This window comes from Nuphar pumila, chromosome 6, assembly GCF_984573655.1.
Source record: "Nuphar pumila chromosome 6, dmNupPumi1.hap1.1, whole genome shotgun sequence".
NCBI classification, from domain to species: domain Eukaryota; kingdom Viridiplantae; phylum Streptophyta; class Magnoliopsida; order Nymphaeales; family Nymphaeaceae; genus Nuphar; species Nuphar pumila.
Window position 1 is genome coordinate 129,761,200 of NC_143254.1, and position 24,353 is coordinate 129,785,552.

Consider the following 24,353-nt stretch of genomic DNA (forward strand, 5'->3'; position numbering starts at 1 on the left):
AGGTATCACAAGATAACTTATGCCGCATTTACCTAAAATAAGGTTACCAGGGTGGACTTTGATTTCACTTGGAAAGCCTACCAATGCCAAAACCCCAAGAGTCTTCAGAAGTGGCATGTACAAATCAAAGGAATGATCACCAGAAGCAGCATCAATTATGAAGTCCAGGGATTTCTTCATCGCCTACAATAGAAGTGCATGGATCAACATACACACCACTCAAGAAAAAACAGTAATAAACTGAATCAAATGTGTAAAAATCAAGAGACAACATTGTGGTTCAACCATGAGGTCATGGCCAGAGGGACAAGGAAATCAACAAAAAAGTAAACTTTAGAAAAAGTGAAACTGCCAGTTTGTAGGTGGAAACATTCAATCCAACTTCATAGTGAGGCAGTCATGTTCTTTTGAGAAACTCTGGGTGAAAATAAATAAAAAATCTAGCTTTGTCCAGACAACCTGTGGCCACTAAACAAAAAACTAAGAAAAGTGGTTAAGGAGAAACCAAGAAATTCTGAAGAAAACAGGAGGTTCTATAGACTCTTATTCCAATGAAGCAGGTTATCCCAAAAAGTGTACTGCTTTGGAACAAAAGATCATAGTTTCATAATTCCTACATCCAGATAACTTAATAAGTGAAACTTGCAACTAGTAATTAGTATGTGCACCTCCATTTGCTCCTTATCTGAAGAGAGCACGAATTTGTCAGCCCCAAGTAAAGTGAGAGCTTCATTTTTCTTTGATGCAGATGTGCTAAAAACTATCACATGCAAGCCAAAAGCCTTTCCAAATTTCACAGCCATGTGACCAAGGCCCCCAAGCCCAATCACTCCAAGAGATTTTCCAGGTTGATTCATCTTATGACGCACCATGGGTGAATATACCGTGATACCTGCACACAGTAGTGGTGCAGCAGAAGCTAATGGATAGTTCTCTGGTATCCTGTAACAGTACCTGAAGAGTTCACCAAATTTAAGACCACATCAACACAGATGCCACACCTTGCAAGTTGAACAGAACTAACAATCATTGTGCCACAATGTGCAAGTCCTAGCACTAGCTAGCAAGCTTTATCACAATATGGGACAGATTAAATGCAGCAAAACAAAAAGGTACGCAGAAAAGTAAACATGAGTCTGCCGTATTACAAAAGCAATCAGCATCAGGAAGAAAAAAAACAAATAGCTTTAGGCTCTCCATATCTGCATATGAAACTACTTAAGTTACATGGTTTTAGTAGGGGAAGTGCCCCAGTGATAGGCTTGTTAACATATATTGTATAGATCATATATATATATATATGTGTGTGTGTATATATATATATATAATCACTAGAATATGAGAACTAATGTGCGAACCATGATGTTCATGGATTTTTTGTTCTTTTCTCTTGAATCTAACCGTACGAATTGTTAAAATATAGTACATATGATTTTGTATCTAACTGATATACATATATTTATACAATATACGTAATATCAGGGGTATTTTGGTTATTTCATGACATGTAATAAAATACTGTAGTGTCTTTTTATTTAACTTTATTTTTCTGTTTTTTAAATGTAAGTTAAACTTGACTCTTGGGAGGCAGTACAACTAGTCATTGGACTGCTCCCAACGATCATAAATATGTTGTATGTGCCACTTCAGGTAATGTATGCTTTTTTAATTATATTTTTTGGGAATATAAAGCTCATTATATTTACATTGTGTTCTATTGAAGTTTGAGGTTTAGATGTCTTTTTTATGAGATTGTAATCGGTCCATTAGAGACCATATTGTATTTGTGCACTTGTATAGCCCTTCGTTGGCATTGTGACTGTGCACATCTTGTTTCATTTCTCTCTTGTAGTGTTGAAAATTGTCTTGGGCGTGCTCTCTTTGTGGTGGTGGTCTTCAAGCTTTGTTCTTCAAACTCAAGCCTTCTTCTTCATCATAGGTGAAAGAGAATCTGCCTCCGTCATCTCCTACTACTTGATGTGGGCTAACACAATGAAAAACCATATCAAGGGAAAAAAGGTATAGGGCTTTGTTAGTGGAACCACTAATGAACCCCACTAAAGTTAACAAGAAAAGGAGATCAAATCAAAGTCTTCTCTGAAGAAGAAAAGGAGAAGGCTTTGCAACAGTATCAAGACAAAATAGAGAATTAGGAGGCTAACAACGCTCAAATACTCTCATGGTTCGTGAATACTATGAAGTTCAAGATCACAATCAACATCATCAAGTTCAAAAAAGCATGTGATGCAAGGATCTTCTTAAAGAGCACATCCATTAAAAAAGATATGGCTAGATTATATTATCTCTAAGACAAGGTACGTAATACCAAACAAGGGGACAAGAGTATAAGAGACTTTTATGGTCTCTTATCCCCTATTTGGGATGAATTGACTATGTTAAAACTTAAACGAGAAGGTTCGGCAATTGAGATAAGAAAACAACAAGTTGAAAGATAAAACTTTTTCTCTTTCTTATATGGTCTTCGACCAGAATTTGAACAAGTTAGGTCCTCTTTACTTCATAGGACTTCAGCTCCTTCTATAAGTGAAGCCCTAACTCAAATTTGTCAAGAAGAAACAAGACATGGAATACACAAGTCTAATGATGAGGTACTTGACATATCAAGACTCGAAAGTTTTGTAAACACTTAAAATTATTTGTCATTATTGTAAAGAATCGAGACACATAAGACCAGATTGTCCCAAACTCAAAAAGGTGGCCACGATAAGTGAAGAACCACAAGAATCAAAGGAATGAGGCATCTTCAATGATTTGATAATTGCCCAAATAGCGGAGGTCATTTCACAAATACTAAAAGTCACTCCCTCTACATCTGCTACCGCAGTCTCCTTTTCTTCTCCTCTGGGTAAGTCCTCTTAAATTTTGAATTCAGGAGCCTCTTTTCATATGAATGAGTCCATATTATCTGATTGCACTAATTCATATTTTTCATGTGTATTAACTGCCGATGACACTTTTTTGAAAGTTAAAAGTATAGAAAATCTCAACAATAATCCATTTTTTTTTTGTTCCAAATGTTAGGGTTTTTCCAAAACTAGATTTAAATCTTTTTTGGGTTTCTCAAATTTTTTATTATGGATGTAAAGTGCTTTTCTCATCTATGGCTTGTTGGGTGCAGGATCTCGAGTGAGGGAAGCGGTTTGGGCAAGGACATAGAAGATAAGATCTTTACTACATAGATTCCTTATGTTTACCTAAAGACACTTTTTGTAATCATATCAAAGAAATTAATTTAGATCTTTGGCATAAATGATTAGGACATCCAAGGTTATATCCAAACTATTTTTTTTTTCTGTTCTTGAAAAAATTTTGCAAGAAAAAAGAATTTGTATGTGAAGATTGTATACTTGGAAAAATGCAAATGATGCCTTTTAGATATGGAACTGTTAAAATGTATCCTAAATATATATATATATAGAGAGAGATACATAGACATATATGTCTATGTATCTATATAAATATATGTATATATATATAAACTATTTCATATAATATCCTATAAGGGTAAAACTGCCTTTTCCCACTTTTACGCATATTCCACTCAGAATATGTATGTAATTTTTTATTTCTTTTTCTTTTCTTTTCTTTTTATTTTTTTCCTTCTTTTGAGGCATTGGGGGGCCCACATATAGACGTTGGGACCCTCCAACCGTCACATTTGTGACCGTTGGAGGGGCTCCAACGTCTATATGGATTGTTATAAATAGGGCCTTAACCCCATTGTATTCTTTAAGCTTGGAGTTTTAGCTCCTCCATTGTTCACTAAAGTTTCCTTATTTTTATGCCTTTGTGCATTTGTGTTTGTCTATGTGCCTTTGAGCACATTTATTTAATTGTTCTTGGTTGTGCTTTCGTGCACATCACTCTTTGAAGAGTTTTGTACTTTTTGGGTATATTGTCTCTTTGAAGACATTTTCACATGGTATCAGAGCTTGGTTGATAAAAGAATAGTTTGTGTCTTGCCATACTCCGGTGGTTGTCTTGAGAAGCATGCTATTTCTCAAATCTTTGCTTTTTGGCATTGGGAGCTCTTGCAATCCACTTCTAAGTGCAATACACCACATCAAGTGTGCTTAAAAGACTCCGTGGTAAGAACTTCTAGTATTGAAATCTCATTTTTCTCCTCTCATAAGCTTCTCAATGGCAGAAAAAGATTCCCACTTTTCCCTTGGTTTCAAACTCAATGGGTCAAACTATCATGTTTGGGCCGGCAATATGGAGGCTCATATAAAGGGAAAAGGCCTTTGGGGTTAAATCCAAGGTTCGATTCTGGAGCCCGAACAAAAAATCACTATAGTGAAAAAGGAAAAAATAAAAGTTCTTGATGGAGAGGAAAGAACAGAAGCATTTGAAGAATATAGCAAAAGGCATGAAGAATGAGAGATGAAGAATTATAAAATTCTCTCATGGATTTTTTCTTCGGTTGAGACTAGAATCAATGCAAATATTTTGAAATTCAAAAAAGCGTCTCAAGTTTGGAATAGCTTGAGAGGATGTATACCTCAAGAGATTTATCTCATAAGTACTCGCTCCAAAAAAGGGCGTTGACCCTCCAACAAGGAGAATCAATCATTAGAGAATATTTCGCCGAATTATTATCCATTTGGGATGAGTTTGCTATGCTTGAACCTAAATGGAGTGGTGAACTTCGACACAAACAATTGTAAGAAGATCTGTTTTTTATCTTCTTAAACGGGCTTAGACTCAAATTTGAACAAATAAGATCTTCCCTCTTATCCTCTTTCACCTCTCCACCTCTTGAAGAAGTTCTCACAAAATTAAGTGGAGAAGTAACTCGATTAGTATGAGTAAAACAAATCCAAGTATTCTTGCTATGAACAAAGAAAATGAAGGAGCATATGTTGTATCTAGACCAGAGAATAACTTGAAGACATATAAACCCCCGCATTTTAATAAATTTCAAAATCAAGGAGCAAGAGAAGATGGGGGGGGCTAAAATGGCAGCCAAAATAGAAGAAGAGACTATAGTAAGATCATTTGCCATTTTTGCAAAAAACCGGGTCATATTAAACTGGTTTGTCCAAAATAGAAGAAAATGGTGGCCATGTCCACCACATTTCAACCAAATAAAGAGGAAGGACCATCCACATTCAACAATGGATCTCTATCACTAAATCAAATCATGAAAGCTCTCCAACCTCTTATCAAGGGATCTATCTCCGGGGCCACCATGTCTACCTTCTCTCCTCCGGGTAAGATTTCTTGGCTTTTAGAATCAGGTACCTCCTTTTATATGACTCAAAATATTTTTGCTCTTTCCGAATACACAAAAAAATCTCTTCCTTCGTTTGTCTCGACTGTCAATGGTGCTTCTCTTGAAATCAAAAGATTTGAAAATTATGAAAGTCAAAATTTTTCTATTCCTAAAATTAGATTTATACCTAAGTTAAATTTAAATTTGCTTTCGGTCTCTCAACTATCAGACCATGTGTGATGTCAAATTCTCATCAAGTAAATGTTGGATACAGGATCGCCGGTCCGGGAAGTTGATTGGGGAAGACTCTAGGAAAGAAGATCCTTACTACATGAAATTTCTCTAAATTCCAAAACACTCTTTTTGTAACATTGCCCAACATAAGAATATAAATGTTTGGCATAAGCGACTTGGGCATCCCAATGTCGTCAATCTTTCTTATTTACATTTTGTTAAAGATCTATGTAAGATGATTTCATTTGTAATGATTGTATTCTTGAAAAAACGAGAAGCTTACCTTTTGGACAAAGAACTGTGTTTACAACAAAGCCTTTTGAAATTGTGCATTCAGATGTACATGGACCGACACTCGTTGTATCTAAAAGAGGTTTTTCATATTATGTTATTTTTGTCGATGATTATTCTAGATTTTGTTGGATCTACTTTCTCAAGCATAAGCATGAAGTCTTTTCGACTTTCAAGACATATCACACGATGATAAGAAATCAATTTAATGGTAAGTTAAAAAATTTTAGAACCGATTCCGGAGGAGAATATCTCTCAAATGATTTTAAAAATTATCTTGACACTAATGAAATTATTCATCAAAGATCGTGTCCCAAAACACCCCAACAAAATGGCCTAGCCAAAAGAAAACATAGACATGTTGTTAAAACAACTAGAACCCTACTCATTTCTCAAAAAACCCCTAAAAGATTTTGGGTTGAGGCGGCCCTTGCATCCGTATATCTTATAAACCACCTTCCTTCAAAGAATTTAAATAAAATATCACCTTTTGAAATTATGTATCAAAAGGAACCCAATTATAGTAGATTAAAATTTTTTGGATGTAAATGTTTTGTGCTTATCGACAAAAATGATAAACTTTCACCTAAAGTCATTCATTGTGCATTTCTTGGATACTCGAAAACACAAAAGGGATTTAGATGCTATGATATTAAAAATGATAAATTATATGTTTCTAGAAATGTAACATTTTTGGAAAATGTTAGTGGTTTTGAATAATGTGTGTCTCATAAAGAGAATGTGGACTATTCCTTTTTGTTTGAATTGTTATCTAGAGATGAGGATATTTCTAGCGATGATGAATTAACATTTAATGTTCTTAGTGATAATGAAAAAATAAAAGAAAATAAAAACTCTTCTTATCAACCTATTAATCACCCCATTGAAGAAAGAATATCTAGTGATCCTATTATCTACACACATAGAGATAAAAATAATTTTAAAAGTGCAATTGAAAAATACAGTGAATCCAGTGAGCCTTTCTCTACAAATAACCCAAATCCTAGAAGAACCGAAAAAGTTAGAAGAATTCCTTCTAAGTTTATATCTTATGAATCCTTCTCACCTAAATATAGAGCATGCCTTAGTGCCATTTATTTGTATGTAGAACCTAGAAATTTTGAGGAAGCCAAAAAAATTATTGAATGGAGGGAAGCCAAGGATAATGAACTTAGAGCTCTTAGAAAAGATAAAACTTGACAATTTCAAGATCTTCCCAATGGTACGAAAACCATAAGATATAGATGGGTTTTTAAAGTAAATGCCATGAGTGATGGGTCTCTTGAAAGATATAAAATTCGTCTAGTTGCCAAAGGATATAATCAAGAATATGAAATTGACTACGATGAAGCATTTGCCCCCGTTGTGTGTATGGTTACTGTTAGGTGCCTTATCACAATTGCTTCAATTAAAAAATGAAACATATATCAAATGGATATAAAAAATGCCTTTCTAAATGGTGATCTAAACGAAAAAGTTTATATGGATGCCCCTGCAGGAATGAATGTTTCCAAAGGTAAAGTTCTTCGCTTACAAAAAGCCCTTTATGGACTAAAACAAGCTCCCAAGGCTTGGTATGATTGTTTTAACAATTTAATGACAGAAAATGGATTTATATCATGTTATACTGACACTACTTTGTTTGTAAATAAATTCGATGCAGAAATTATGATCTTGTTATTATATGTTGATGATATGTTTATTACAAGTAATGATGTCAAAGGAATCAAGAAAATTAAAAGTACATTAACAACAAAATTTAAAATGTCAGACTTAGGATTTCTAACATATTTTTTGGGCATTGAAGTTGCCTTCTCTCGCAGGGGATATTTTTTGTCTCAAACTAAACTTGCTTGTGAGGTCATTGACAATTCAGAGATTTCTGATGACAATTTGTGAAACTCCTGAAGTAGTATAATCAAAGATGAAGATTGATGATGGGATTCCTCTAGAAGATCACACTCCTTACAGACAACTTTTTGGATTACTGATATATCTTAGCATTACCAGGCCAGATATCTCTCATGCAGTACATGCTAGTCAATTTCAGCATGCTCCCACATCAGTACATATGAGCGTCATTCTTCGAATTATCAGATATATAAAGGGATTCATAAATAAGAGAGTATTTTTGATGCAGGGCAGGACCCGATTGGGCCCATCGTGCCACTCGATCCACCACACAGGGCAGATGAAGGACCCCGTGAATATGACTCACTTGCAGGGACGGAGCCACGACGCAGGGAGGTACCCCTGCGCACCTACGTCAGGCGTGGTGGAGCTCGCACGCCCCAGAACCAGCTGCAAAGAGATACTGACCGGGGTCGTGGGTCGGATCCAAATCTGGACCCACGACCCGGTCCAGCAAACAGTCTTTAAGAAGCCCTGTCTAGGGTTGTGTGAAGGCAGAGAATATTGAAACTCCAGCCGTCTTCTATCTTTTGCAGTTTTCCTGTTTTTTCTTTCTGCCCATTGTCTTCTTTATTTTCATTCTTTAATTGTTATTGAAATTCCTTCTGTTAGTGAAATCTTTGTTGAGTTTAATAAAAAGGTCAGCCACTGTTTCACGGTGGCCATTGTTTCATGCCTTCTCCAATACAGCTGCATCAAAGTGGTATCAGAGCCGCACCCTTTTCTTCACCAGCGACATGGCTATTGAAGCAGGGACCGATCCGGTACGCAGCGAGGAACGTGAGAAGGCTCACAGCGAAGACCCGATGCTGCGTGTGATGGATGTACTTACAAAAATCCAAGAAAATGTGCTGCGGATGAGCAGGGATGTTGCCAGCCTATCGAAGAGAATGGATGGCTTCGATGATCGACTGGTGGCTCTTGAAGCATCCGAGCCGCAACCCCTAGTCGCAGGCACAGATCGGGTGGGTGGCGTAGCGACAGGCGTGAACCCTGTTTAGCCTTCGAACTGTCCGTCGACCCAACTCCAGCACAACACTGTTTCTTCGCTCCTAACGGCACCAATGCAGATCCCTAATCCGGGTACTTGCCAGCAACACCAGGGAGCCCCGATGAGCAGCAACCCCCTGTTAACAGCCCCATCGTCCAAGCCGCGCCCCCCTGCGTGGGGTTCACAGGTAGGACCGACCTTGCAGGACCCCAGCCGTGTGCAGGAGACACCTGCTGGGCCCGGCGAGTGGTCGCGCGTGCCTGGGGCTATGCTGCAGGTCGATCCAAGCCTGCAGGGTCCCAGCTTTACGCTGGGCCCACCTACAGGTCCAGACTCATGGCCGGGCACCACGCACGAGGCGCAACACTTGAACCTGGGTCGACAGGGCCCCAGCGTCACGCTGGGCCCAGTTATAGACCCGGGTTCGTCTGTCCGAATCAGGGGAGAACCATTTCCCCCTCCCGATCCCACACGGAGAAGCTCCGAACTGGTACCTCTACGAGCGGGAGCGGGCCAGACCCATTTGGAGGGACCTGATATCAGAGGGTCCAACTCGGTTTTTGTTCAAACAGGGCACAGGCCCGTTTCGTTGGGACCGACCCTTGGGTCCCAGGGAGCGGGTTTGGGGCTAGGCCACCCGTACCCAACCTACCTAGTTGGTTCAGGTGCGCGGGCAACCCCGCACCAAAACCAACCCAATAATTTTGACCTACAAAGTAGATCTCATGCCGACCCTAGCCCATATCGGACCCGGACGGAGCTCCAGTTTGGATTTGAGCCGGGTCAAAACCAGACCCATAATCTATTGGATCGGGGATCGAGTTCAGACCAAGACTATTATCCCCAAAACTCGAACCTCGATCCTTCCCATCCATATCTGGGTCCGACGAGTAGTGTAGGAGTGGGCCCGAACCACATCCCATCGGGGGAGTCAACCCATTCATATACCCATCAAGCCCCATACCCATACTCAAACCCAAACCAACCAGGTTACCCAAACTTGACCCAAAACCCAATCCAGTACCCGGCCCAACTCCATACTCCTAACCCACAACCATATCATACCAATTCTACCCCTCCGGAACCAGAACCTCCCCCGAACCCTCCCCCGAACCTTGGACTTCCCGTCATTCCAGTACCACAATACCGGTCGCAGATGGTGCCCGCCCACGGGCAAACCCGACCGAGGCAATGTCAGCAGGAACCGGCGCGCCCCGACCGCCGACCCCCCATCGGGAGAGGTCGACAGCACCAGCATCCCGGCGAACAATACCGCCATACGGGCAATGAAGCAGCATGGGACGACGACCTTTTCTGGAACGAGCATCCCGCAGGAATAGTGGAGCCGCGACAACAGAGACCACCAGACCATTCCTCCACCTATGGCGTGAAATTGGATCTTCCGGAGTTTGCGGGACGATTCGACGCGGAGCAGTTTTTCGACTGGTCTTATGCAGTACAGTTCTTCTTCGATTATCACACAGTTGCTGAACATCGCCGTGTCTCGTTAGCTTCTACACGATTGGGAGGCCTAGCACAGACATGGTGGGTGGAGCTACAACGATCAAGGGAGCGGCAGGGATTAGAGCGCGTACAGTCGTGGGAGGAAATGCAAAGACTGATGCAGTCAAAGTTTGTGCCTTCGGATCACGCCGAGCGAGCCTACAAGGAATACCTGACCCTGCGCCAAGGTTCCCGAACTGTAGCCGAGTACACCGCGGAGTTCCATCGTCTTTCCCTGCGTGTGCAGATCGAGGAAACGGCTCGTCAGCAGGTCACGAGGTACATTTTGGGTCTCCGCCCTGCTATCTCTGATGATTTTAGTTGTGTCACAGTCGAAACATTAGATCAAGCCAGCAGTTATGCCATGAACATCGAGGACAAGCTGAAGCGGAGGCAGGAATATCGGACAACCCGTAATGAGGCCTCCAGCCGACCCAAGCCCAGTTTCCCAACCCGGGGAGCAAGCTCCCCTAGTGATTCAAAACCTAGGACAGACCTTAGCAAACCTGACGAGTCAGGTCCAGCTTTCCACACCCGGTCCAAAGCCAAACCTACTGAGTCGACCCTTCGTTGTTTTAGGTGTCAAGAGTTAGGACATGTCGCGTCCAAGTGTCCGACCATGAGCAAGAACACCCATCTGGTTGAAGGGATTGTCGAGTCTGCAAGTGAGAGTGATAGTGATGACAATTCATTAGTTGAGGTTGAGGATGAGAGGGGAGTTATAGAGTTCGACGGCAACGTCGAAAGTTTGTTGTCCATCCGTCATGTGTTGACCACACCCCGAGAATCGGCTCCATCCAAATGGCTAAGGAATAACATTTTTAGGACCCGGTGCAACTGTGAGGGTCACGCTTGTGATGTCATCATTGACACCGGAGCATGTGAGAACATGGTGTCTGAGAGTGTGGTGTCTACCTTGAAACTCAACACCAAAAAGTTGTCCCAACCCTATAAGATGGCCTGGTTCAAGAAAGGAAATGAGGTTCCCATCACTCAGCGTTGCTTAGTCCGGTTTGCCATGGGGGAACACTACCACGATGAGGTGTGGTGTGATGTGGCCCCTATGCATGCGTGTCACATTCTTTTGGGACGTCCCTGGCAGTTTGATCGCCAGACCATTCACGATGGCCGCAAGAACACTTACTCTTTCATCTTTAACGGCCATAAGATCGTCCTTCTCCCTATCCGGGAGACGGGTTTCCCCACAGTGGATAAACCTGAGCGAGTCCCCCGACTCGCAGGTCTCTCGTACCGGCTTTTCCTGGACCACTGCCAGGAAGATGGATATTGTTATGCCCTGGTGGCTAAGCCAGTGATGAGTTCGTCTGTGTCCATTCCCGCGGACGTTGCCCCTCTTCTCGAGGAATTCCGCAACGTTATGCCGGATGACCTTCCTGATGGATTACCTTCAACAAGGGTGGTTCAGCATGCTATTGATTTTGTGCCTGGGTCGAGTCTACCCAATCTTCCCGCTTATCGCATGAACCCCTCCGAGCACACTGAGTTGTTAAGACAGGTTCAGGAACTACTGCAAAAGGGTTTCATTCGTGAGAGTGTTAGTACTTGTGCCGTGCCTGCCTTACTCACTCCTAAGAAAGATGGGTCCATGCGCATGTGTGTCGATAGTCGTGCGATCAATCGCATCACAGTCAAATACCGTTTTCCCATTCCTCGTTTAGATGATATGTTTGATATGTTATTCGGTGCCTCCATTTTCTCTAAAATTGATTTAAAAAGCGGATATCATCAGATTCGTATACGCGAAGGAGACGAGTGGAAAACGGCATTTAAGACACGTGATGGATTGTACGAGTGGTTAGTCATGCCGTTTGGGTTGTCTAATGCCCCCAGTACCTTCATGAACATGATGACCCAAGTCTTGCGTCCGTGTCTTGGGAAGTTTGTTGTCGTCTACTTTGACAACATCCTGGTCTATAGTTCTTCATTGTCTGATCATTTGAGTCACCTGCGTCAAGTCTTAGATATTTTGAGAAAGGAAAAATTGTATGCCAATGCCAAGAAGTGTGAGTTTATGACATCCAGTGTCGTGTTCTTAGGGTTTATTGTGTCTTCCGATGGTGTCAAGGCAGACCCTGCTAAAGTCCGAGCGATTGTCGATTGGCCTACCCCAAAGACTATAGGAGAAATCCGTAGTTTCCACGGGTTAGCCACCTTTTACCGACGTTTCGTGAGAAATTTTAGTACCCTTATGGCCCCCATCACGGAGTGCCTAAAAGGTACTAGCTTTCATTGGACACCAGCGGCTAGCAAAGCCTTTACGATCATCAAGGACAAAATGACCAGTGCTCCTGTCTTAGCCCTTCCAGATTTTAGTGCAGTCTTTGAGGTTGAATGTGATGCCTCTAAAGTGGGGATTGGCGCCGTCTTGAGTCAGAATCGTAGGCCTGTCGCCTTCTTTAGCGATAAACTCACTCAGGCCAGGTGCCAATACTCTACTTACGATGTCGAGTTCTATGCCGTTGTACAAGCCCTTCGTTATTGGAGGCATTATCTCATTTATAAGGAATTTGTCTTGTACACGGACCATGAGGCATTGAAGTACCTGAACAGTCAGAAAAAGTTGAGTGCGCGTCATGCCAAGTGGGTCAGCTTCTTGCAGGAGTACACCTTTTCGCTTCGGCATCAATCGGGTACCCTGAATAAGGTGGCTGGCGCTCTTAGTAGGAAGAACAGCCTTCTGATGACTATGTCGGTGCAGGTCATTGGTTTTGAGCAATGCAAAGAGTTGTACCCTACGGACCCTGATTTTCACAAAGTCTGGGAAGGGTGCACCTCTTCAGATCGCAACCTCGACCCCCGTTTTTGTATTCATAATGGTTACCTCTTCCGTGGTAACCAATTATGTGTACCCAATTTCTCCCTTAGACTTCAGTTGATTTCTGAATTACATGAAGGAGGGTTAGCAGGGCATTTCGGGCATGATAAGACGTTCGCTCTATTAGATGAACGATACTTTTGGCCCAAAATGCGCAAAGATGTTGTCAAGTTTATCCAAGGCTGTCATGTGTGTCAAGTGTCCAAGGGTCATCGTCAGAATAGTGGTCTGTACACCCCGTTACCCATTCCTGAACGACCGTGGGAGCATGTATCCATGGATTTTATCGTGGGCCTTCCCCGCACACCACGTCGTTTTGATTCCATTTTAGTAGTTGTTGACCGGTTCTCCAAAATGGCTATCTTTGTTCCGTGCAAGCGCACCACCGATGCCTCTTTAGTCGCCTCATATTACTTCAAGGATGTTGCCCGTTTCCACGGTCTACCTCATACAATCACTTTCGATCGCGACACGCGTTTTATGAGCCACTTTTGGAAATCGTTATGGGCCCTGTTGAAAACTAAGCTTCAGTTCAGTAGTGCATATCATCCCCATACTGATGGCCAAACCGAAGTCGTGAACCGCATATTAGGAAATTTGTTACGGAGTCTAGTGGGCGAAAATGTCAAAACTTGGGATCTCGTATTGCCCCAAGCCGAGTTCGCCTATAACAACTCTGTTAACCGTTCTACTGGTAAATCTCTGTTCCAAGTAGTGTATGGTCGGTCTCCCACCCATGTCGTTGACCTAGCCCCTGTATCAGATCTCTCAGCTCCAGCTCCGGATGCCTTTGATGCCGTTGAGTATATGCGTGACGTTCACAGACAAGTTCGGGCCAAACTTGTTGAAAGTTATGAGACCTACAAAGCTTTCGTAGATCAGAGTCGTCGTGATGTCCAGTTCGAGGTCGGTCAACTCGTCTGGGTGTATCTGCGTCCAGAGCGTTTTCCTGTAGGCACCTATAGCAAATTAAGTCCTAAGAAGTATGGCCCTTTTAGGATCCTTCAGCGATTGGGTTCGAATGCTTACCTCCTTGAGCTGCCCGATGATTGGCATATTTCCCCTATTTTCAACGTGGCTGATCTATATGCTTACTGTGGCAACAACAAGTCGACAGAGCCGACTTCTTCCCAACCAGGGGAGAATGATGCAGGGCAGGACCCGATTGGGCCCATCGTGCCACTCGATCCACCACACAGGGCAGATGAAGGACCCCGTGAATGACTCACTTGCAGGGACGGAGCCACGACGCAGGGAGGTACCCCTGCGCACCTACGTCAGGCGTGGTGGAGCTCGCACGCCCCAGAACCAGCTGCAAAGAGATACTGACCCGGGTCGTGGGTCGGATCCAAATCTGGACCCACGACCCGGTCCAACAAACAGTCTTTAAGAAGCCCTGTCTAGGGTTGCGTGAAGGCAGAGAATATTGAAACTCCATCCGTCTTCTATCTTCTGCAGTTTTCCTGTTTTTTCTTTCTACCCATTGTCTTCTTTATTTTCATTCTTTAATTGTTATTGAAATTCCTTCTGTTAGTGAAATCTTTGTTGAGTTTAATAAAAAGGTCAGCCACTGTTTCACGGTGGCCATTGTTTCACGCCTTCTCCAATACAGCTGCATCAATTTTTATCTTCATCCTCCGAATTAAAATTAATTGCTTATACTGACTCTGATTGGGGAGGTGACCCAAATAACCGTCACTCCACCATTGGTTTTTGTATTTTTTTAGGAGAATTTTTGGTCCCATAGAGATGTAAGAAACAACATAAGGTGTCACTGTCTTCCACAGAGGGTGAATACCGGGCCATGGCAATAACCATGAAAATTGTTTAGATTCGGTGGTTACTGGAAAATATGGGAGTTTGTGTTTACGGCCCTACTAAGCTGTGTTGTGATAATGAAAGTGCAATATATATTGCAAAGAATCACACATCTAATGAGCGCACAAAGTATATCGAGATAGACTGCCACTATGTTAGAGAAGAATATTTAAAGGGTGTCATTGATCTACCTTATGTAACATCAGAATACTAACTGACAGATTTTTTCACTAAGGCACTATGTTCACCTAGATTCAATTTTCTTCTTGGCAAACTTTCGATCATCACACCGTAAGTTTGAGGGGGGATGTTAAAATGTATCCTAAATATATATCTATATCTATATATATATATATATATAGAGAGAGAGAGAGAGAGAGAGATAACATATATGTATTATATATATGTCTATGTATCTATATAAATATATATATATATATAAACTATTTCATATAATACCCTATAAGGGGAAAACTGTCTTTTCCCACTTTTACGCATATTCCACTTGGAATATGTATGCAATTTTTTATTTCTTTTTCTTTTCTTTTTATTTTTTTCCTTCTTTTGAGGCATTGGGGGGGCCACATATAGACATTGGGCCCCTCCAACGGTCACATTTGTGACCATTGGAGGGGCTCCAACGTCTATATGGAGCCCCTCCAAGGCCTCCATATTAGATTGTTATAAATAGGGGTCCAACCCCATTGTATTCCTTAAGCTTGGAGTTTTAGCTCTTCCATTGTTCAATAAAGTTTCCTTACTTTTATGCCTTTGTGCATTTGTGTTTGTCTATGTGCCTTTGAGCACATTTATTCAAGTGTTCTTGGTTGTGCTTTCGTGCACATCACTCTTTGAGGAGTTTTGCACTTTTTGTGCATATTGTCTCTTTGAAGACATTTTCACAGGAACTTCTTTGACTAATGAAAATTTTGAATTAGTGTATTCGGATGTACGAGGTCCCGCTCCCGTTATGTCAAAAGGTGGCTATTCATACCATGGTTGCCAGTTGAGGAAGCAGGAGTGAGAAGCGATACGGGAAGCGGGAAGCGAGACACTTTCAAAATTTTAAGAATCGAGAAGTGTGGGACCACTTAGGAGCGAGTCGGGAATCGTCTCGGAAGCGAACCAGAAGCGACCTAGGAAGCGAAAAATACAAAAAATTTGAAAAAAAATTAGGAAAGCGCGGGGGAAGCATGATGGGAAGCGCACTTCCCATAAAAGGGAAGCGCGCTTCCCATTTAAAAGTGGTGCTTCCCCGCACACTTCGGAAGCTCGACGTTTCGCGCTTCCGAAGCGCGCTTTCCATTTAAAAGTGGCGCTTCCCCATACGCTTCAGAAGCGCGACGCTTTGCGCTTCCGAAGCGCGACATTTCGTGCTTCCGAAGTGCGCTTCGAGGAAGCGCGCTTCCCCTTTTACCTAGGCACTTTCGGTAACTCTGATTCATACTATGTTGCATTCATAGATAATTTTAGTAGACACTTTGATCTACTTAGACTTAAATCCAAAGTTTTTCGTGTTTTAAAAATTTTCATAATCTTGTTAAAAATTAATTTAAGACAAATATTAAAAATCTTTCGTTTCAACTCGAGGGGACAGTTTCTTTCAAATGATTTTCAATCCTATATAAAAACTCATGGTATTTTGCATCAAAAATTTTGTCCTAGGACCCCCACCAAAATGGCATTTTCGAAAAAAAAACATCATATTATTGAAACTATTAGGACTCTACTTATTTCAAAAAAAGTTCCAAAAAGGTTTTGAGCCGAAACCGCTCTTACCGCAATCTATTTAATAAATAAAATGCCTTCTCAAACTTAGGAAAACAAATCTCCAATTGAAAAACTCTTTATAATTTTTTCCGATTTGAAAAGATTAAGGGCCTTCGGATGTAAATGTTTTGTGCTTCTTGAAAAATACAACAAACTTTCTCCTAAAGCTATTAAATGTGTTTTTCTTGGATATGCCGAAAATAAAAAGACTATCGATGCTATAATTCTAAAAATAATAAACTTTATCTCTAAAAATATAACTTTTCTTGAAAAAGAAAAAGGATTTGATCTTGAAAATCCTAAGAAAGAATTCGAGTATGCCTTCTTGTTTGACTTATTGCCTAAGTCCAATATTGAAAATATCGATAATGACGATAGTGATAATGGTGGATCAAATGATGAACCGAGTGAAGAGAGAGAACCAACTCATAACCTTAAACAATACTCTAGATGAGATAACGGGGAGCATCCATGTGCTTTTGAGAAGTATAATCAACCAACAAATATTTAAAAAACTAGTGTTAAAAGATCTAAACAAATACATAGACCTCCAAATAGGTTTGTCTTCTATGAATCATTCTCTCTAAACTATAGGGCAGGTCTTCTAGCAATTCATTCATATAATGAGCCATCCAATTATAAAGAATCCAAAGACATAAAAGAATGAGTAGAAGCTACGAAAATAGAATTAGATGTATTACATAAGACCCATACTTAGGAAGTTCAACATCTTCCTAAGAGAAAGAAGACAATAGGATGTAGATGGGTATTTAAAGTCAAAACAAAGACTGACGAGTTCTTAGAAAGATATAAAGCAAGATTAGTTGCAAAAGGGTATTTTTAAGAATATAGAATAGATTATGAGGAAACATTTGGCCTAGTAGCTCACATGACCACAATTATGGCTCTAGTTGCAGTAGCATCCATTACAAAATGGCCTATATATCAGTTAGATGTTAAAAATATTTTCTTAAATAAAAATTTAAATGAAGAAGTTTACACGGATCCTCCCCATGGTCTGACTATTGAAAATGAAATGGTTCTTCGTCTTTGAAAAGCTTTATATGGGCTTAAACAAGCTCCTAAAGCATGGTATGCTTGGTTTAGTAAAACTGTGTTGAACTATGGATTTAAATGCTATTATACCGACACTTCTCTTTTTGTAAGATCTACAGGTACCTCGCTTATCATTTTGCTCTTATATGTTGATGATATGATCATCATTAGAAATGATCAGAAGAAAATTGAAGAAATTAAGATTATGCTTAAGAAATCTTTTAATATAATTGACCTTAGGCTTTTGAGATATTTTTTAGATATTGTAGTATACTCACCAAGATGATACATTTTGTTTCAAATAAAGTTTGCAGCTGATATTGTTGCATGTTCGGGAATCACAAACATAAAATATAAAGACACTCCTAAAGTGATAAATGCTAAAATGAGAGTTGAAGATGAAGTTTTATTAGATGATCCAACTCCTTCTAGGAAACTTATTGGATCACTAATGTACTTATCTATTACTAGGCCATACATTGTGCATGTAGAATATACTGCAAGTCAGTTTCAACATGCGCCTACATCAGTTCACATGAGTGTTGTGTTAAAAATAGTTTGATACATCAAGAAAACTATATCTAAAGAGCTATTCTTATCCTCTTTATCATCTTTAAATCTTATTGCTTATACTGATTCTGCCTGAAAAAGAGATTCTAATAATCGTCGGTTTTTGCGTATTTGTAGGTGATTCCCTCGTTTATTGAAGATGCAAAAAATAACAGAAAGTGTCTTTATCTTTAATGGAAGCTGAATATAAGGCGATGACTGCAACAACAACCAAGGTCATGTGAATGAGATCCTTACTTGCAGATATGGGTGTTGATGTTTCAGAACCTTCAAAGTTATGCTGTGATAACAAAAGTGCCATTATATATATAGCCAACAATCTCACATTTCAAGAATGAACGAAACATATCGAGATGGATTGCCACTATATTCGAGAATAATACTTAAAGGAAACAATTACTTCATCATATGTTCAGTCCGAGTTTCAGATTGCGAACTTCTTCACCAAAGCTTTTCTTCTACCAAGATTTTTGTTTCTTCTTAACAAACTTTCGGTGATCTCACCGTAAGTTTGAGGGGGAGTTATGATTTTTTATCTAACCGCTATACGTATATTTATACAATATATGTATATCAAGGACAACTCCGCCTGTGTATAACTGTTTAGTTATACACTGCCGGTCCCAAGCCCGGATAAAGGAGGAGGGTTGCGGTAGGCCTGTGACAGCCAGCATAAAAACTTAGTCATACCCTATGAATATGAACCAATATGAGAATTTCGTTGGGGCGTTCCCTACTGAGCGACGCGCTGTACTCTATAGGCCCGGAGGCAGTGATAAATGGGCAAGGGTTGCTAGGTCGTCACCCGGAAGCGACGCGTCACACCGGCGGCCGGGTGTGGTGTCAAATAGGCAAGGGTTCTTTCACTTTGTTGGACGGGTGGGGGTAAAGAAGTTAGTCCAAGACCATAAAATTAGGTTAGCCACTTGGAACATAGGGTCTTTAACTGGTAAGTTGGTAGAGTTAGTAGATGTTATGTGTAGGAGAAAGATTGATATTTTATGTCTACAAGAGACCAAATGGGTAGGTGAGAAAGCAAAAGTGATAGAACCTTGGGGATATAAGATTTGGTATACAGGAATAAATAGGAATAGGAATGGAGTAGGGATTGTTATGAGTCGTGAGTTTATAGATAATGTATTTGAGGTCCGTAGAAAGGGTGATAGGATTTTACTTATTAAATTAGTATTAGGTACGGATATTATTAATATTATTAGTGTTTATGCACCTCAAGTAGGTTTAGATGATTCCACTAAGCGTCAATTTTGGGAAGATTTAGATGGAGTAGTACAAGGGATATCTTATGGAGAAAGGCTTTTCATCGGCGGTGACCTTAATGGGCATGTAGGCATTAGTAGGGATGGATTTGAGAGTATCCATGGAGGCTATGGTATATGAGAAAGAAACGATAGTGGAGAAAGGATTTTAGATTTTGGTTTGTCCTATGATATGATCTTAGCAAACACTTGGTTTAGGAAGAGGGAGTCTCACCTAGTAACATTTAAAAGTGGGGTTAATACGAGTGAGATAGATTTTTTCCTACTTAGAAAGAGAGATAGGGGTTGTTGCATCGATTGTAAGGTTATACCGGAAGAAAGTGTAGCTACACAACATAGAGTCTTAATTTTAGATCTTAGAATTAGACAATGCCGCAAAAGGGATAGACATAGGATAGATCCTAGAATTAAGTGGTGGGCACTGAAAGGAGCTAAACAAGGAATGTTTGTAGAGCGGGTAGTTAAGGAAGTTGATTGGTGTCTCGAGGAGGATTCAGAATCTATGTGGAATAAGATAGCGGGTGGCATGAGAAAGGTGGCTAAGGAGGTATTGAGTGAGTCTAAAGGCGGTGCACCGCTAGGTAAGGATACATCGTGGTGGAATGAGGATGTCAAATTAACTATTAAGGTTAAAAGAGAGTGTTATAGAAATCTAAGTAAAAATCGTGATAATGAGAATTTGGAGAAGTATATGATAGCAAAGAAGGAAGCTAAAAAAGTAGTTCGGAACGCGAGGGATAAGATATATAAGGAGGTTTATGACAAGTTGGATACCAAAGAGGGTGAGAAGGATATTTATAGGATTGCAAAAATGAGAGATAGGAAATCGAGGGATCTGGGTATGGTTAGATGTATCAAAGATGAAACACAAAGGGTTTTAGTCAAAGATGAGGAGATTAAGGAGATGGAAAGATTATTTTGATAGGCTATTTAATGAAAGTCATGCTCAGGATCTTGGAGACTTTTCCATTCCTTTTCATGAGATGAATCGTGACTTCATGCGCAAGATTCAAAAGAAAGAAATTGCAGAGGCTTTGAAGAAAATGAAATCAAGAAGGGCAGTTGGCCCAGATGGTATACCTATCGAGGCTTGGAAATGCTTGGGAGAGAAAGGTTTAGAATGATTGACAAATCTTTTTAACAAGATTTGGCGGACAAATAAGATGCCTAATGAGTGGAGGAAGAGTACTTTGATGCCTCTATATAAGAATAAGGGTGATATACAAGATTGCACAAACTATCGTGGTATAAAACTCATGAGTCATACTATGAAACTTTGGAAGAGGGTGATTGAGTCTAGGTTGAGGAAGGTTGTCATGATATCGGAGAATCAATTTGGTTTTATGCCTGAAAGATCTACTATGGAAGCTATACATCTTCTTAGACAACTTATTGAGAGAAATAGAGAGAGGAACAAAGATTTGCATATGGTTTTTATTGATTTGGAGAAGGCTTACGATAGAGTACCTAGGGACGTTCTCTGGTGGACAATGATGAAGAAAGGTGTTTCTCTCAAGTACATTAGTATAATTAAAGATATGTATGAAGGAGTAGTAACCAATGTCCGCACTTGTGGAGGGGTGACAACCAATTTTCCTATAACGGTTGGGTTACATCAAGGATCTGCTTTAAGCCCTTTCCTATTTGCTATAGTGATGGATGAGCTTACGAGATCAATTCAAGAAAATGTGCCGTGGTGTATGTTGTTTGCTGATGATATTGTTTTGATTGATGAGTCTAGAGCTGGGGTTAATGCTAAGTTAGAATTATGGAGACAAACATTGGAAGCAAGAGGTTTTAAGTTGAGTAAGAGTAAGACAGAATACATGAAATGTCGATTTAGTAAGCAACGAAATAGAGATGGGAGTGTAGTGAAGCTTGGTGAGCAAGAAATACCGGTGGATGATTCTTTCAAATATTTGGGATCTATCATTCAAAAGTATGGAGAAATTGATGGAGATGTAAATCATAGGATAAAGGTTGGGTGGATGAAATGGAAGAGTGCAACTGGAGTGTTGTGCGATCGTAGAATGTCATTGCGGTTGAAGGGAAAGTTTTATAGGACGACTATTAGGCCCGCTTTACTATATGGTACGGAATGTTGGGCTGCCAAGAGACATCATATTCAAAAAATGAGTGTAGCTGAGATGCGTATGCTGAGATGGATGTGTGAAAATACAATAAAAGATAAGATTCAGAATGAGAAGATACGTAAGAAGGTAGGCGTTGCACCCATTGAAAATAAGATAAGAGAGAATCGTTTACGGTGGTTTGGACATATTCGACGAAGGCCTAATGATGCTCCAGTTAGAAGGATGGAGAAATGGGAAAATATATTAGTTAAAAGAGGTCGGGGTAGGCCTAGGAAGACATGGATGGAGGTGATAGGAAATGATATGAATGATTTGAACCTCACCGAGGACATGGCATTGGATAGAAATGAATGGAGGAGAAGGATTCATGGGGAAGACCCAGAATGATTTTCTTTGTTGGTTCATATCGCCGACCCCAATTGTTTTGGGATGAAGGCGTAGTTGTTGTTGTTGTTGTATGTATATCAAGGACATTTTGGTCATTTTATAACATATAATAAAATACAGTCCATTAGGAACTATAGTGTTATTTTATTTAACTTTATTTTTTTGTTTTTAAAATATAATTCAATCTTGACTGCTGGGAGGCAGTCCAACTAGTTGGACTGCTCCCAACAATCATAAATATCAATCCAACGATTATTGGACTGCCTCCCTTTCTTGTATGTGAGGAGCCTGACCACTTCATGTAATGCATGCTTTTCTGAGCATATTTGTTGAGAATACAAAGATCATTATTTTTACATTGTGTTCTATTGAAGTTTGTGGTTTAGATATCTCTTTTATGAGATTGTAATCGATCCATTAGAGACCATATTGTATTTGTGCACTTGTGTAGCCCTTTGTTGGCATTGTGATTGTGCGCATCTTGTTTCATTTCACAAATGTGATATGCATATTTGGTTTTATAAGAACATGCTCTTGAATCGTCCGACTTTGATGCATAAATGAGATTTTTTTAAGGCTTGAAAATCAATGGCTCATAATCTTCATAAATATTCAGGCATTCAAAAATCACATTTTTTTATTGAAAATGCACGATCCAATGGTCAATTCCTAACAAATTCACCATGCCAAGCACATCCACATGGTTGGATTTGCAAAAAAAGTGTTGGAAATGCCCATATTTCTAGTTCTCATATTCTTGTTCTCATATTCTAGTGACTATATATATATATTTCTATCTATGTAAACTGAAATACCCATAAGGGGAATTTCAGTAATTTTACAATGTAAATAGGGATCAGCCTATAGGGATGTCCCTTTCTTTATTTTTATTTTGTTTTTTTCTTTTCTTGTTTATGGCCGTTGAGACAGCCCAACTAGCTGATGGGCTGATCCCACTCTCCTTAATTGGTTATAAATAGGGGTTTTCCCCTTATATTCTCCCATGCTTTTTTAAGCATTTTATGTGAAGAAATGCAATTTATATCTTTACATTGTAGTTCTCTTGTGAGTTGTTATTGTGTATCTCTTTTGTGAATTGGTCCATTAGAGGCCCTTTTGTGTTTGTGCACTTGTTTAGCCCTTTGTTGGCATTGTGTTTGTGCCTATGTCACAGGGATTCGGCTAGGAGGGTGCCGCACCCGCGTCGACGCGACTCGATGCGGGTGCGGGTGCGGCACTGGGTGCGGTCAACCCGATCCTGGGTGCGTTGACCGCACCCAGGATCATTAAGGTCCATTTTTAAAAAAAAAAAAATTTGCCCAAATGGGCTTCGAATTTTTTTTAAAAAAAAATTATGCAGCTGACAGGATCATTAAGGTCCATTAATACTATTTTGCAGCTGTCAGCTGCTGTCAACAGCTGACAGCAGCTGTGCTGACAGCTGCTGCAGCTATCAACAACAGCTGTTATGTCAGCTGTCTGTCAGTTGCTGACAGCAGCTGACAACTCCAAAAAAAAAAAAAAAACCCGCCTATTCCCCTACCCCTTTATATATATATATATATATATATATATATATATATATATATATATATATATATATATATATATATATATTACATTTTTGCCCCTGATGCACCCCCGCACCCGGGTTTTTTGGAAGTGCCGAATCCCTGCACCCATGTGACATAGGTTTGTGCACATCATGGTATCAGAGCCTAGGGCTCTTGTGTTTGAAAAACATCTTGATTGTGATTTTGTAGTGGTGATCATCTTCTAGTCTTTATCCTCAAAGTGATTGTTATCATAGGCGAAAAAGAATCCTCTTCAGTCATCTCCTACAAGCTCAATGAAAGCAAGTACTTGATGTGGGCTACCGCCATGGAAAACCACGTCAAGGAGAAAAAGCTATGGGGTCTTATGGGGTCTTGTTAGTGAAACCACTAATGAACCCCAACTAAAGCTAACAAGAAGAGGAGGAGACCAAATCACAGCTCTTACTGAAGAAAAAAAGGAAAAAGCTATACAAGAATATCAAGGAAAAATGGAGGATTGGGAGGCTAACAATGCTCAAATACTCTCATGGTCTTGTTACAATTTCTAGGTTATCATATATATATATATATATATATATATATATGTGTGTGTGTGTGTGTGTGTGTGTATAGTTTTATTTCTATTTTTTGTAATGCCCACTAGGAGCAATTTAGTCTTTTTTGTACCTAGGTAAATACTCATGTCTACTAGGGACATTTTTTGAATTCTTATTATTTTTTCTGCTTTTTCTTTTCTTTACTTGACCAAGGGCAAAAGAGTCCTCCTCTTAGAGCCATTGGGACCTTCCCAAACCGTCATAAATATGACCATTGGGGAGCTCCCA

The 24,353-nt window shown here is 40.1% G+C and overlaps 1 protein-coding gene across 1 annotated transcript in view; it reads right to left on the reverse strand.

Moving 5' to 3' along the window:
• Positions 1-24,353, reverse strand: part of CAD1 (cinnamyl-alcohol dehydrogenase) — a 59,952-nt gene that overhangs the window by 533 nt on the left and 35,066 nt on the right. The window contains exons 4-5 of the mRNA XM_090009063.1: positions 669-954; positions 33-183 (exon numbers count right to left, since the gene is read on the reverse strand). Coding sequence (XP_089865189.1) covers positions 33-183; positions 669-954 — 437 coding nt within the window. The remainder of the gene's footprint in view (positions 1-32; positions 184-668; positions 955-24,353) is intronic.